Source organism: Octopus bimaculoides, chromosome 5, assembly GCF_001194135.2.
Source record: "Octopus bimaculoides isolate UCB-OBI-ISO-001 chromosome 5, ASM119413v2, whole genome shotgun sequence".
Classification (NCBI taxonomy): Eukaryota; Metazoa; Mollusca; class Cephalopoda; order Octopoda; family Octopodidae; genus Octopus; species Octopus bimaculoides.
In genome coordinates, this window is record NC_068985.1 from 20,956,167 (window position 1) to 20,972,008 (window position 15,842).

The 15,842-nt window shown below is 32.9% G+C and overlaps 1 protein-coding gene and 1 long non-coding RNA gene across 11 annotated transcripts in view; one reads left to right on the forward strand and one right to left on the reverse strand.

Annotated features, from left to right (window-relative positions):
- The window catches only part of LOC106875793 (uncharacterized), a 605,848-nt gene that overhangs the window by 453,101 nt on the left and 136,905 nt on the right, over positions 1-15,842 (forward strand). For 9 of the 10 annotated variants that reach the window (XM_052968184.1, XM_052968188.1, XM_052968189.1 and 6 more), the window contains one exon: positions 2,691-2,741. The exons of the other annotated variant lie outside the window; for it this stretch is intronic. In XM_052968184.1, the coding sequence (XP_052824144.1) occupies positions 2,691-2,741 (51 nt within the window). The remainder of the gene's footprint in view (positions 1-2,690; positions 2,742-15,842) is intronic. 10 annotated transcript variants of the gene reach the window in all.
- The window catches only part of LOC128247895 (uncharacterized), a 191,637-nt gene continuing 175,818 nt past the window's right edge, over positions 24-15,842 (reverse strand). Inside the window, exon 3 of the long non-coding RNA XR_008264207.1 lies at positions 24-253. This is a non-coding gene — a long non-coding RNA (uncharacterized LOC128247895). The remainder of the gene's footprint in view (positions 254-15,842) is intronic.

Here is a 15,842-nt window from a genome sequence, read left to right on the forward strand (position 1 = left end):
TTTTTTTTTTTTTTTCAATTCCAATATCCTTCTTTTTATTTTACTTGTTTCTTTTCTTTGGTTACACTTTTCACAAAACATTTTATACTCAGTACAATCCAAATATTTCTTAAAATATATATCAATTTCAAATAACAAAATAATTCTTGCCTAAAATTTAATCGCGTGAATATTTGTTCTTCAGAATGTTTCAGATATAACATTGCATTTTCCTTCGTCTTCATGGGAACTTTATGATCTCTTCAGAATACAACTTAAAGACAAAATAGAAAAATATGTTGATGTTCTCAAGTGGTATATGTGTTTATTTTAATATAAAACTTCATTTAATGATAAAATCAGCAATAATCATGGAACATATTCTTTATATTTCCTTGGACATGTCAGTTTTAAATACAACTTCTTTATTTTCCAAAACATATCTTCAAAATATTTTAGATTTCATTAATTTGGAAAAACATTAAATCTTTTGTAGTCCATATAGAATTACCAAAGTATTTCAACAACCATATTAATGCAATTTCTGTCTCAGGAAATGTTTGTAGAATCCTGTAGATTCTTGTCTGTTTCATTCTGAAATTCTTAATCAGGCCTCAAATATCTTCAGTGTGAATATATTCAAAATGTTGTAGCTGAACTCTAGTCCCATGCTCAAAATGCAGGATAGTCATGCAAAACTCTGCCAACCCAATGTTATTCAGAGAATGACATTGAATGCTATTTTAATAAAATGTTAATGTCTTTATGGCATTTCTTACATTGCTATTTGTAATTTTATTTACAATGATTTATCAATAATTACATTTGAAATAATATCATTATCTATTAGCTGATTCAGGGACTGTTTACTTCTATTTATTATCTCAAATTGAAATAGAATCCAAAATAACTTTACAGAAAAACTCAAAGAATTCTTAAAAACAGCAGTACTTTATGGTAATCTACAGTTTTAAACATTTGTCTTTCATTTCAATTTTGGTGTATGTCTATATACGGGAGAATGGTAAACTAAATTTAAAGTTTGAAATGAGTGAAGTGATGATCTCTTGCCAACAAATTTCCATTCTGAGTAGAAATTTATGACTTCACTTTCTAAGTGTAGCTCCTTCTTTCTTTGTGATTTTTATACTTTTTATATGAGAGGGTATTTTATCAATAATCTTTTCTTTAATTAATCTTGCCATATCTATTTCCATATCAGTCTTTCTCATGAAGTCATTCAACTATCATATTCTTTTATTTTATTTTCATATTAGCTTCAGTATTTGGTCAGTAGCCATGCTAACACACTACTTTAATGGGTTTTTAGTCGATCAAAGTGGTCCCAATCCTTAATTTAGTTTTGTACTTATTTTATCTGGCTGCTAAGTTATCATTTTGAATCAAAACATTTAAGGTTTGTTTGTAACCAGCGGTTTCATGTTCCAAACTCATAAACACTGACACCCACCCATACACACGTGCATATATCTGCAGTTTCCATTTATTAAATTCTATTGGCAAGATATTGGGTAAAAATTATTTAATCATTCATTATTTTCTGTCTACATTTTATGATAGCAACTACTGAATGATACTTAAATTATGAGGTATTTACATTATCCAAAGTCACTTGTGATATGTGACATGCTGGCATCAGTTTGATTGACTTAAGCAAGTAAAATATTTCTGACAAGGATCTTTACCACTGAAATGCAATGTCTGTAATGATCCAAAATTACAAATAATCACATCAAATGATTACATAGTATTTTAACTTTTAAAAGTAAAGACAAACCAAATGGAAATTCATTTCTCTGAAGGATAAATTGAAGCAAAATACATACATAACATAAGATTTAAACCAGATATAGACAGCATGTTTTGAAAAGCAAGCCACATGAGACATTGCTCATCATCAAGTGAGCCATTCTATTAAAACAAATTCGAAGTAATTTTTTATTGGCATGTCAATGACAAAGTCCCATGGGCTGCAGTTTGCTCATGATTTAAACTCTAGAAAAGAATGTAACTAGAACTGGAAAAGTCAATGTTGCAAACCTACCAATATGGTAAAAAAATGTAAAATTATTGAGGATAAATTGAGAAAATGTTTTAGAAGAAAATGACATATCTATTCTGTTGCAACGCAGGTGTTTCAAAATTGAAATCAAATTTGGTCATACATTATTTTGCTTCCTTTCAGCAAACTTTTCCTTCTAAAAATGTTTTCTGCTTCTACAAAATTGGAAGATTTACACAACCAAATTTAAATTACATTTTTTGAGAATATTGTTAAGTATATTTTCAGGGAAACAATATCCTTTGTTTTGGGGGATTTTTTTCCAAAACTTAGACAATTTTTTTAAAATTTCAGGTAAAATAAATTACTATTGAAATATGATGGAATTACCTTAGATCGTTATTGACAAAGTGTCATTTATATTGTATCACCTCCAGTCTTATAATCATGTAATTATTCCTATGATATAAGTACTGGTTGGCTGCATGATTAAACAATATTTGCTATTATCATTTCACTATGAAAAGTATGTTATAATTAACATACTTCTACAAATAATATACACAAATCTCATTACAATTAATTATCTACCAATGATCATTTATAACATGATATTCCTGATATGAAATCACAAAACGCTCTTAAAATCTTGATGTTTTATCATAATATACTCTCTTGATATCAACAGAAGCACCTACATCGAAGCAAAAAGAAAAATTCCCCAGAAAGAAAGATGAAGGTATGTAAGTCTGCCCAGCTGCAGCATCGATGCATCATGTTTTTAATCCTGGTTGTATTTTGCTTTCCTTTCAAATAGCTTTTGGCTTGGGTTTGGTAATTTTTCATTTTTTTTTTTGTTTCTTTGTAACATTTTTTCTCAACCCATGTAGTATGGTTTCTTACATTTTTTTTTTTCAATGGTGGTGGTAATGGTGTTTGAATCCAACAACTTAGAAGTTTTCTACTAATAGCATTGGCATGAACAAACTAGAGTGCTTGCTGGAAAAGACTAACCATTTAGTTTCTCTTTTATTTCTTTGTTTTACATGTGTTTAGAAGCTCGTCATTTTGCAGTAGGTTTAGTCTCCGCTTTTCCTTTAGAAACTAGTCTGTCATGTTTTCTTCTCCATTCCAAAAACCATTATGATCATGCTACATCCCAATATCGGTTACATATTACCACTTGTTATTGCAGTTATGCTCTTTTTAGTTTGACAAAGAAAAACCCTCATGGGTCTAGAAAAGGTGGATGTCTGAAATTTGTACATAGTATTTTAACTAATATTAGTCTTTTGAAAAGTTATGTGTGCTTATGTGTACCAATAAGTGCATATGTAATATCTATATATATATATATATATATATATATATATATACACATATGTGCTTATGTGTGAATGTGAGTATGTCTGTATAAGTGAGTATGAGATGTTTTGGCTTAGCCATTTTGGCGTCACTCATTTGGTGTCGCTGACTTACTTGACATCAAACATTTTAATGTTGTTTCTCTCCCTGTTTCTCTTTGTCTATGTATGTGAGCATCTAATTATGTTTGTATGTATGTGTAATGTTTCTCTTTCTCTCTCTTACTCTCTATCTGTATGTGTGTGTTTCTGCATGTGCATGTGTGGATGGGTGCCTCCAGTGTCAAAATATGCTGCTGCCAAAACATATTGAATGGCCAAACAGCCACGCCCAATCATCTCATTCTGTATGTGTGTATGTATACGTATATATTTAGAATGTAGCTTGTTATGGCCAGTCAAAGAGCTACCATTAGTTTCACACCTATAAAGTGCTTATAGGGAATTTATAGGAGTTGCCTATACAGCTACGTACCTTATAGGTGCGAAACTAATGGTCACTCTCTGACTGGCCATAATAAATAACCTTCTAAATATATTACTGCTCTAATTTATTAGAATGTGCTTCGTTTTCAGATATATGAACTACTGATGATGTGTGTGTGTGTGTGTGTGTGAATATATGTATATATGTGGTCTGATCAATAAGTAACCAGACTGTTGCCATAGTAACGAAGCTAAAGTACCAGAGTAAAGCAGCCTGACCTTGAACCCTGCTGTGCATGTGCACTAGGTTTTTAACATTCTAGCTCACTTCCACCGTTTACAGCAGTGCCTGGAAGGAAGGTGTATTGTGTGTAATCACCGCATTGACTATGACAGAAAGTTGAGAAGAGAATCTGCATCAAATTTTGCCAAAAGCTTGGCGATACCTGCTCAGAGGCCTACACAAAGTTTTCAAAACGTTTCATCATTCTCGACACAATCAAGGAAATCTTGTTCAACTGAAACCCGAATGTCTTTTTGGTCAGTTGAAAGCAGTTTTGGCACAAACTTGGCAGACGTGCGTCTCATACCCAAATCTTCAGTGATAATGGACTGAACTGAGCCATAACTAATTTGCACATCCGCTGATAACTCACAGATGGTGATTTGACGATTTCTCCTCACAGCTGCATGCACATCTGCGATGTTTTTCTCAGTTCTGCTTGTTGCAGGTCTCCCAGAATGTCTGTCAATATCGACATTTTTTGGCCATCTTGGAAACGTCTGAAACACTCGTACACTTGTGTGCGGCTCATACACTCCTCTCCATACACTTTCTGCAACTTTGTGTAGGCCTCTGAGCAGGCATCACCATGACAACTTTCTCTGTCATGGTCAATGTGTTGATCACGCGCTACACACCTTCCTTCCAAGCACTGCTGTAAACAGCGCGAGCTAGAAAGGTAAAACTTAGTGTGCATACACAGCAGAGGTCAAGGTCAATTTGTGCCAAGCAGCTTTATTCTGCGTACTTCAGCTTCGTTACTATGGCAACAGTTCAGATACTTATTGATCAGAGCTCTTATAATGTATGTATGTGTTTATATGTGTCTGTGAGTATGTTTGTATAAGTGTATTATCGTGTATGAGTGTGTTTATGTATGTCTGTGTGTGGCATGTATTGAAACAGTAGCAATAACATACATATATAAATGTAAATTTTTTTTTTAATAAGTCATTATTATTGCTGATGAAATGAATTTTCAAACTTTTAACCAAACGTTTTTTGTTTTGTAAACCTGCATTTTGAAAATTAAGAAAACTGCAAATATTAAAAGCCTGAACAAGTAGTACTGGCTGAGAATCCAGCAAATAAATCTGGTCCTTTGCTCAGTCAAATGCAGGGGTTTAATTAAGACTCAAGTTGACATACATATTATTGTATTATGTGGTCATAGTTTGTTGGTTAAGAGCATTGAAACCCTGCATAAAATAAGGATTCATAAGCTTAATCACAGCAGATTTACATAGAAATTTGGTATATATGACCCTTTTCTATGAATGTAGTTCAAATCATTCATAACAAATATTGGAATAATTCGATGCTCTTTATTCCACTGTATGAAATATTCCTATATTACATTTTGCCGACACAAAACATCATTAGTTTTGTTACATTCTATTGCTTTTACTATACAAATGACGCAAAATGGAAAGTCAAAAATAATTTTGTTACTAATGATGGTTTATGTAATTATACATGTGTATTTGTATTGTGAAAACATACTGTATTCTAGTGTAGTGATCTGTTTGGATTAGCCATTCTCTAGGACTGGCTTTATATTCCAATAATTTAGTTCCACAAGAACTAAGAAAATATATTTTTATTAAAAGAAGCCTGGTGAGCTGTCATCCTATGGTTTAAGTTTGAAAGCCAAAATGAATGTGTGTGTGTGTGTGTGTGTGTGTGTGTGTGTGTGTGTGTGTGTGTGTGTGTGTGTGTGTGTGTGTGTGATAACTCTATCATAGAGCAAACATGTAAACAATAACATGTTTTAAATTTTAATCATCTTTTCTATTATCTCTTTTCTTTTTCTGTGAATTCCTACTGAATCTGTTTGTAGATCAATGATATGTATGTCTTTCTATTTTTTGTCTGTCTGTATGTCCGATTGCCTGTTTCTCCCTTTCTTCCTCTACTTCCACTTCCTTCTTTGCCTATAACTGTTCTAAACCCAGTTTCTAGGAACTGGTATCTATGAACATTTAATAATGGCACCACATAGAAATCTTGCGAGCACAAAATCTACAATTAGTAACATTGACACACATCTACATAGATACATGTTTACAAATGGTATTATAAAAATCAAATATCAAAGCACTTTATGCAACTGAGGTGCATGATGTTGAGTTGTGCACAATAATGCCAGAAACCCATGCAAATGATAAAAATAATGATAGTAACTTGGGCTAAAAGGGAAAACAAGACTTGGCTTCATGCTTCCCAGGAATCTCACATATTTGGATCACTTTAAAAGCACTCAGTATGCAGATGTATAGGAAATGCCTAGTAAAGAAAATGCATACTGAATCAATTGTCACCCAAGTAAAAAGAAAACAAAAGTGAGCTGTGGTCCCCTGGAGTCAAACCAGTCTAGTCCAAGGTCGAAACACTTGCTAATGGTTTGATCTCTTCCCAAACACAGTCATGGGGTCTCCCTGTAGCAGGATGATTCCAAACAATCGCTCCTCAAGTTTTCTATTTTTATCTTGTAAAGTTAAAACAAGGCAAAAATGGACGAGGGAGGAAAACAAGGATGTTCTAGAGGTCTCTTACACTGCAATATATATTCCATCAGTAGATCTTATATGGAACAAAGGTATTTAAACAGGAGAGAGAGAAAATTCCTACCAATAGGTCAAACATAGAGAGCAATGAATTGACTAATGTTTGCAGGAACATCATAAAGAATAGACTGTTGCTTTGGAATAAAATATAAGGTAAATACAACAATAAAATCCCTCTTCAATGAAAAATGATGTGGATCTCACCTCACTGAATAATCTACACTATGCTGAAGCTTCAATAACAACAGCACTGCATAGAATTCAAATAAAGAGAAAAACTAAACATATAAACAGGAAACTAGCATGACAACAGACATTTAAAAAAATAGAATTAATGTTCTCCGATCTGATACTGAAATACTTAAAAATATGGAAAGCAAACAAAATGTTAAGATAACAAAAATTATGATGTATAAAGAAAACACAAGAAAAGGGTAAGTGAAATCAATGAAGTAATCAAGAAAAGTCAAGTAAATTGTCCAAACTTAAGTGGCACATTTAAGGTGGTTCAAGAAAAAATCAAAGTCCCTCAAGGATAACAGTATGTTCTGAAACAATCTTAAAAACTTGTATTGAAAAATTGCAAAAACTAATATGGCAATTAAAACCACTAAGGACATATTGCAAAAGTTTTGGAAATCTGATTGAATCCCAAAGAATATAATCGTGATGCTCCTGGGTTCATCAGCAAGTCAGAAACCTTGAATGCATTAAAGAGCAAATATGGAAAAGATCTCAGAACTGAGAAAAATCTAGTAGATGGACATCACCTGGACAAGATAGAATCTCTAACTTCTGGCTAAATGCTCTCTGTAAATCCTGTGAGAAAGTGATCGATCTGTGTAATAACGACCATGAGAAAATCCCTCTCTGGCTGGTAAATGGAGTAACTTACTCCCCAAAAGTGATGAAACTAATTACCTTGCACCCCTCCCCACACAAAAGCTACCTACCAATAACATGCCTTATTACTATGTTTAAAATACTAACATGCCAGTGATTCTGATATTGGTATATATATGACCAGTAGCAGACTGGGTCTGAAAATATTGGTTGCCAGGAGACTAAGGGGGCCCACCCGCAACTACAATGCTATCATTTAATTTTTTTTTTTTTTTTTTGTTGAAAGTATTCTTTTCAACTGTCTACAAACACAGCCAGGCTGAAATAATTAATGCATTCTTCCTGGAGTGATCAAAAAATTCTCAAACTTGAGAGGATACTAACATGAGTCCCCATATATGGATTCTAATGGCACAGGGGCCCACTCGCCATCATGCAAGCTAGCAACCTGGCCAGTCTACCACTGTATATGACCCATCAGTGACTGGCTGTGCCTGGACTTCAGAGACAGCATCAGAAAACTTCATTATAACAGCTAAGTATCAGTGTCTTACCCATGCTAACATTAAAAAAAAATGGTGCTGATCCTCTCTGTCACTGGTGTGTTTTGTGTGTGTGTGTGTGTGTGTGTGTGTGTGTGCACAGGTGCATGCGTACATGCCTGCATGTAATTATTTCTTCAACTGATTTTGTTTTAAGCCAGTATCTTAAATTTCACAAATGCTCGATCTATCTGGCTAGCTGGTAGACTGTAAAGTAGAGAAATAAGGCATCAGCCTAAGAAACATGATAATATTCTACACCATATATTGAGTACTTTTCCATCTGTTTGCCCCTTAACATTTTATGCTTCCTTGAGAAATCACAACAGTCCCAATATGGCTGCTGTCTTAGAGCATGCATGCATAAATTCACAAGATATCATCACCTTAGTAGCTGCATTTTCTAGAATTACACCAACTCTGCTTGATAGAGAAAAAGCTCTACTTTAAACATTCAAATGTTTATGTGATCTAGCACAACATTTTTCACCAACCTGAAATATGTTTGTCAAATCAAAGTGACTACATTTCAGAACATTACTGTGCAATTCCTTACATATACACCTTTCAGACTACATTTCAGAACATTACTGTGCAATTCCGTACATGTACACCTTTCAGACTAAGCCTTATACACTCAGTGTTATACAAGGAAATGAAAGAATAATTGGATATCATCATATTTCTTATGGTTGGTGACATCTGCAAATATTGACTGTTGTCTCAAAGAATATTGAAGCATAAGTATAGTGTTTCTGTAGTTATTATTCCTCAGAACATTAAGAAATTACATTTGAAGACTTCCATGAGAGTAGAGTTGATTGATACACCACATTCATGGAGACAGGAGGCAATAATGGAATAACACAAAATATTTGAAATTCTTTAGAAAGTAAACCATACTTAACTACGATACTGACTGACTTGATAGGGACCATAAAGAATAAATTTTATAAATGTAGTGCATCTTCAATAGCAGAATACTAACTTCCAAATATTTAGCTAATATGGTGATATTTTATCAACTTGGTCAGTTGTAACTGATATACATATTTGTTATTTGAGCATGCACACATATATATATAATGATGTACCAAAGCTCGAAGATGTATACTTTACATGATATGAAATATAGTCAACACAATGTATACGTCTTGCTAAAGTTTGCTTCCAAATTATATGGTTTTGGGTTCTGTTCTACAGTATGATTCCTTGGACAAGTGTCTTCTACTATAACTCTTGGGCATAGATTTAGTAGATGGAGACTGACAGAGATCCATTGTATTTGTATATGTATGTATGTGTAAGGATGAAATTATGTGTATGTGTGTCTTCATGTCTCCTTGTCTTGACATCAAGTCATAGCTGTGAACAAGCATCACCTTCTTGCAAATACTGTCATTCATTTCCAGTCTTTTGTGATAGTATGTTCAGCCAAGGAGAACTATTACTTTGCTTGAAAACAAATATGGGTCAGTGACACAAAGAGCGTCCCCACCCACAGAAAATGTGTCTCAAGAAAGTCCTTCTAACCCATTCAAACATGGAAAAGTAGGAGTTGAAATTATGGTAATTCATGTATGCATATGCACAAACATATATATGCGTGTGTGTGTGTGTGTGGTGTAGTTTTTCACCAATTGAATTCTTCGTCAACATCATATTTCAAGACTCAAAAGGTTTTTCTCACATTTTGATGAAGGGTTCAGTCCAAAAAGTCAGAAGATTCTTTTCCTAATGGCATATGGACTTCAACAACTTTATGCTCTCTCTCTGTATATATATATATATATATATATATATATATATATATATATATATATATAACTACCTCTTAAGTTATTATTGTTATAACAAACACTTCAGATTGATGTTAATTACCCATGTATTTAACTTAAACACTACACCAAGCATTCTGTTATAAGCATTTGGATTAGGTCTTTGGTTTGAGAGTACATTTCACCTTTCCTCTCACCTTTCCTCTTGGAGGCCCTATAAAGAATCATAGACCATTTGTTCCTGTTTAAGCAATAAAACAATATCTTTTAAACATATACGAGGGAGTGCTGAAAAGTTCTTGGCATTAGGTAAAAGAAAATGCAGAAGGATCAATTAATTACGATTTTATTCAACATGTTCCCCTCTCAGATTCACACACCTATTGCAGCAGTCTTTCAGTTTTCCTAAGCCCTGTAAAATAACTCAGAAGGTTGGGCTTCCAACCAGGCCTTTCACGACACCCTTAAAACCAGGAACTTTTCAGTACCCCTTCATGTATGTATATATAATTAAAAAGTCTCTATCTGATCTGATATAAACGAAATTGTTACAAACACACATATGGACGCACATACTTACATATAAGCATGAACACATAAGTGCGTGCACACATATGAGCGTGCACACATACGAGCTTGCACACACTCACATGCTCATACCAAACAGTTTCGAAACAACGCCAGATCATATATTCAAAATAAATGGAAGTGGAGAGACAAGTTACTGAAGAGATTGCAAGAGTGCAATGAAATAATTTAACAAAAAACTATATAAATTAATAAAGGACTGAACCAGTGCGTGTGTTTATTACCGGCATAATGCCTCTCCCAAGGTTTAATTGTATTTCTTTCAACACACGTATCCACATCAAGAATCTTGCACACGAAATACACATACGAAATATATATATACATATATATATACATATATATATATATATATATGTATATATATATATATCATCATCATCCTCATTTAACGCCCACCAATGATGATGATGATGATGATATACATACATAAGGAGGTGCTAAAAAGTTCCTGGCTGTAAGGGTATCATGAAACGCCTGGTTGGAAGCCCAACCAACCTTCTAAGTTCTTTTACATATACATACTGCAGATAATAAAATTTTATTAAATGCTATATCTCCATTTTCTTACTGTCTTTTGAATGATTATAAACCATGGTTTATATATAAACCTATTGTTTTATGAATATTATTAGGTATTGAACCAGTAACTCATTGGATGATACCATCCCTTAATGAGGCTCATTTAACCTCTAATTGAATTCATATATATATATATATATAAACACATCCCAACTACAAACCATTGCCAATTAGTTACTCATCTGTGGTAAAGTGCCCTTAATTATAAGTTCTTGTTTCTGTTTATTGGTTTATTATGGCTATTTCTGGCTTCATAAAATGATTATATAAATAGTCAATTCTTAGAAATATTATATGAGTGTTGTTACAAACTACAAAATTAATCAATTAGTGATAACAAAAGAGAGAGAAAAAGTAATACTAAAAAGCATTCAGTTTCTCTGTGGTTTACCACCACCAAAACTTTGTTACCACTTGTTTTGAAATGTGACAGCTGTTAAACCAATTGTAGATTATAGGCTGTACTTTCATATACATACATTATATATATATATATATATATATATATATATATATATATATATATATATATATATATATATATATATATGGACAGATAGATAAATATTCACATATAGATGCATACATGCATACAGACATATAGATAGATAGAGAGAGAGAGAGAGAGAGAGAGAGAGAGACAGACAGACAGAGAAGGCAGAAATGCAGAAATTTCACAAATAGATCATAAGTTAATTACTTTAAATAGCTGTTACATTAGGAATAAACATCATTAATTCTATAGTTATGTAATTAATATGAATTAATTTAAATTGAATTAATTTGGCACAATGCTTATGCAAAATCTTCAGAATGGACCATTGTTAGTATTTAAACCAGCAATGGCTTATAGCTAGCATAGTTGGTATTATTCCTGATGATTTGAGATAAACATTGATTTAATATTAATCATATATATATATATATTATGTAATTATAGAATTAATAATGTTTACCCGTAATAAAGCTTTTAAGGAATGTAATTAAATTATGATTCATCTGAAACTTATGCTTTCCTGCCTTTTATTATAAATATTCATTGCTCTTAAGGATTATCTTAGCTGATTGTGTATATACATTCCAGTTGGTTCCACCTGGATTTACTGCAATAACATGTTGGATTTTAACAACTTATTATTAATGGAGCTCTTGACTATCATGGGTGTATATATAAGGAAAAGTTCAATTATCTCTAATTGTACAGTTCTATATTTGAGAGATGAGGAATTATCTACATTATTTACTTTATGAATCATATCAATCCATAATCCTTATTTTAGTCTCTTTTTGTTACATTACTAAGTTACAGGACATAAATGGACACAATATAAACACAAATATGAACACTCACACACGCATACACATAAATAACAAGCTTCTACACAGTTTCTATCTACCAAATTTTATTTACTTGACATTGGTCAATCTAACAGTAGAAGACACTTAATCAAGGTGTCACTTCATGGTATTAAACCTGAAACTTTGTGGTTGCAAAGTAACATTTTAACCATGTAGCAACGCTGGCACCTATTCTAGATATTTTACTGCATTTATTTTAATCTGCAAAATTAGATAAGTTACTTGCTTAATTTGACAATAAAATATTAGAGAGAGCATCTAGCCATAAACACGTTTCATGCTAATGAATGAGATAGTAAATATAAGCAGCATTCTTTCTATCTTTTAATGAGCTGCATTTGTTAAATAAAACTTTTCTTGTAATATAAATTACATCACTTTATATTACCATTTTTTTGTTGTTTCCATTTTCTTACTTCATTTTTCAATGTATGGCTATTTTCTAAACCAAATAATTCAGAGATTCTATTTTTATCAGAAACTTTTTCACCTTAATTTCCTCAAAAAATCATCTGCTCTCTTTATTGCTCCCAGACCTCTTCAATCTTACCCAACACTCATCACTAAACTTCCTGTCTTGCATTAACACAGACAAATCTTCTGATCATTTTTCTTACTTTAAATCTATCTTCCACTTCCATAGTAGCCATATTCAACAAATCTTCTGCCTTCTTGACCTTAGCAAATATATAGACCCAAATAGCATCCAACAGCTATCTTCACATAATGTACAACATATTCACTACCTATTCTAACCAAAGTATTTGATTTCTCTTTGTGTCTGTGTGATTGTGTGTGTGTGTGTGTGGATAGATAGATAGATGCAAATCATGATTTTTTTCAGATGTAAGCATATATATTTATCTTTCAAATAAAGTTTATCTATCTCTAAAAGAAGATAAATTCTAAGACCTTGGAATTAACGGGATGATAGATTATGAGAAAGCTAAATTTGGATTAACTGAAAATGATCTGAAATAATTGGCCACACAATCATGTTAATGAGGAAAATATTTCATGAATGTTTCTTGATTTCTGATCAAGATGCAAAGCAAAAATGCATTTATCAACATAGAATATTTATTAGAAAATACATTTTTCAACTAAAGTTCAACTTTACAGAAAGTTTTTCATCTGAAGAACTGATCTTAGTTAGAAAAACAAGTACAATATTTAAAAATATTATCATAAAAAATAACACCTGCTAAAAAAATAATTTTCTGTCATAGATACTAATTCATCCAAAGAAAACCAAATATAAGTTTGGTAAGCATCATGCTGCTAAACTGTCTGTAATCCTCACTTAGAGAAAATTGATACTATTTTCTGCTAGTTGAGTATCATGTTTCTGAGGTTTGTCATGAAGCAGCCAATCTTAGAAATTGTAGAAATCATGTTTCTGTCAGGTTATTTTTAAAAGAAACAAATGAGGACTCTCTTCAGAAGTAAGATATATAGAAATAAAGTAAAATTTCTAGATCTCATTTAGCTCTCAGAAAAATTGTTTTAATATAAATTCAGGTAAATTTTAATATTCAATTTTATTCTATTAATTAGTTCCCTCCTTTTGTCATAAAGGTCATCAAGTTATTCAGAATGAGAGTGGTTTGATATCAATGTATCTTCAGACTGATGAATACATTTTTGTACATTTGAAACTTAATTCAATGTGTTCTTGAATTACTGATTTGTCTCTGTGGATGAAAGATAGCAAACGTGTACTGCAACAATTAATAAAATCCCCAGGAATTATTTACATCTAAAATCTATCTAAATAGAAAATAGTATAGTTGATTGAAGATATATGAGTGTATGTTTACTTAATATACACTAAGTAATCTTTTCCTTTGATACATATACTACCTTTTTTTTTTTTTTTTTTTTGCAAGAAGATTATATTAACTATTTTGTGGATTTTACATTATTTTTTATCTTTTATGCATTTCAGTCATTAGACTGCAGCCATACTGAGCTTAAAGTTTTAGTCAAATGAATCGACCCCAGTACTATTTTTTTTTAAACCTGGTATATATTCTATTGGTCTTTTGCTGAACCACTAAGTTATGGGGATGTAAACACACCAACACTGGTTGTCAAATGGTGATGGGGTGACAAATACAAACACACACACACACATATATATATATATATATATATATATATATATATATATATACATACACACACAACAGGCTTCTTTCAGTTTTTGTCTACCAAATCCACTCACAAGGCTTTGGTTGGCCTGAAGCTATAGTAGAAAACACTTGCCCAAGGTGTCACACAGTAGGACTGAACCTGGAACCACATGATTGGGAAGCAAGCTTCTTACTACACAACCACTCCTGAATACTTTTACTAAAATATTATTGAAACATTAATTTTAAAAAATTATTCACAATGATCAAGAGTCTTTCCTAGTGACATAACATACATAACATAGCTAAAACATCTACCCAGAAAATATTTCATGCCAGATTCTATAAGAAGCTCAAATAAATTCCACAATGGTGTACTACTCCTACATTTAGGGCAGTGCTGCTGCTACACACACAAATCTCTTAGGCTGTATCCAAAAGAACATCATCTAGATGGTTAGTAATGACTTATTTCTCTATATCCTACAATTATTATCTCATGAATGTTTCTTCTCTATCTTTTCTATCAGTACTGCAACAAATCCCTCACAAAGGCCTTCCAAAAATACATGCTTTTTATCACCCCTGCTGAACCTTTTCAACACCCATTCTGTGGTTCAACTTCACCAATCTTAACTACAGATATAGGCCTAAACATGTGCAAACTTGAACCTTTTAGGTTCAAGATATATCTCATGGATGCTTTAGAATGCATCATCAGCAATGTTTCTGGGGTCATAGGAGGACTATTGAGTCTTTCAACATCAGACCCCCTTGCCCAGTTGATCAAGACCCAGCTTAATCCTTTACCTTTTTAACAGGCCATATCTGACCCAAATATGCTACCTCATTTATGTTCTAGCAGGCAGATCCAGCCTATCATACCTACCCCTCAATGCCATTCTAAATATATAGCCACATCAGCAAAATTTCAAAGCTACAATATAATGCGTGATTAATTAAAAACAGCGGAGCGCTAACAGCACCACCCGAGCAGGATCATTGCTAGAGCAGCTGTCTGGCTTCCATGCAGGTGGCATGTAAAAAGCACCATTTGGGCGTGATCATTACCTGCGTTGCCTTACTGGCACTTGTGCCGGTGGCACATGAACAAAACATTCGAGCGAGGTCGTTGTCAGTGCTGCTGGACTGACTCCTGTGCAGATGGCACATAAAAAAACACCATTTGAACGTGGCCATTGCCAGTATCCCCTGACTGGCCCTCGTGCCGGTGGCACGTAAAAGCACCCACTACACTCTCGGAGTGGTTGGCGTTAGGAAGGGAATCCAGCTGTAGAAACTCTGCCAGGTCAGATTGGAGCCTAGTGCAGCCATCTGGTTCACCAGTCCTCAGTCAAATCATCCAACCCATG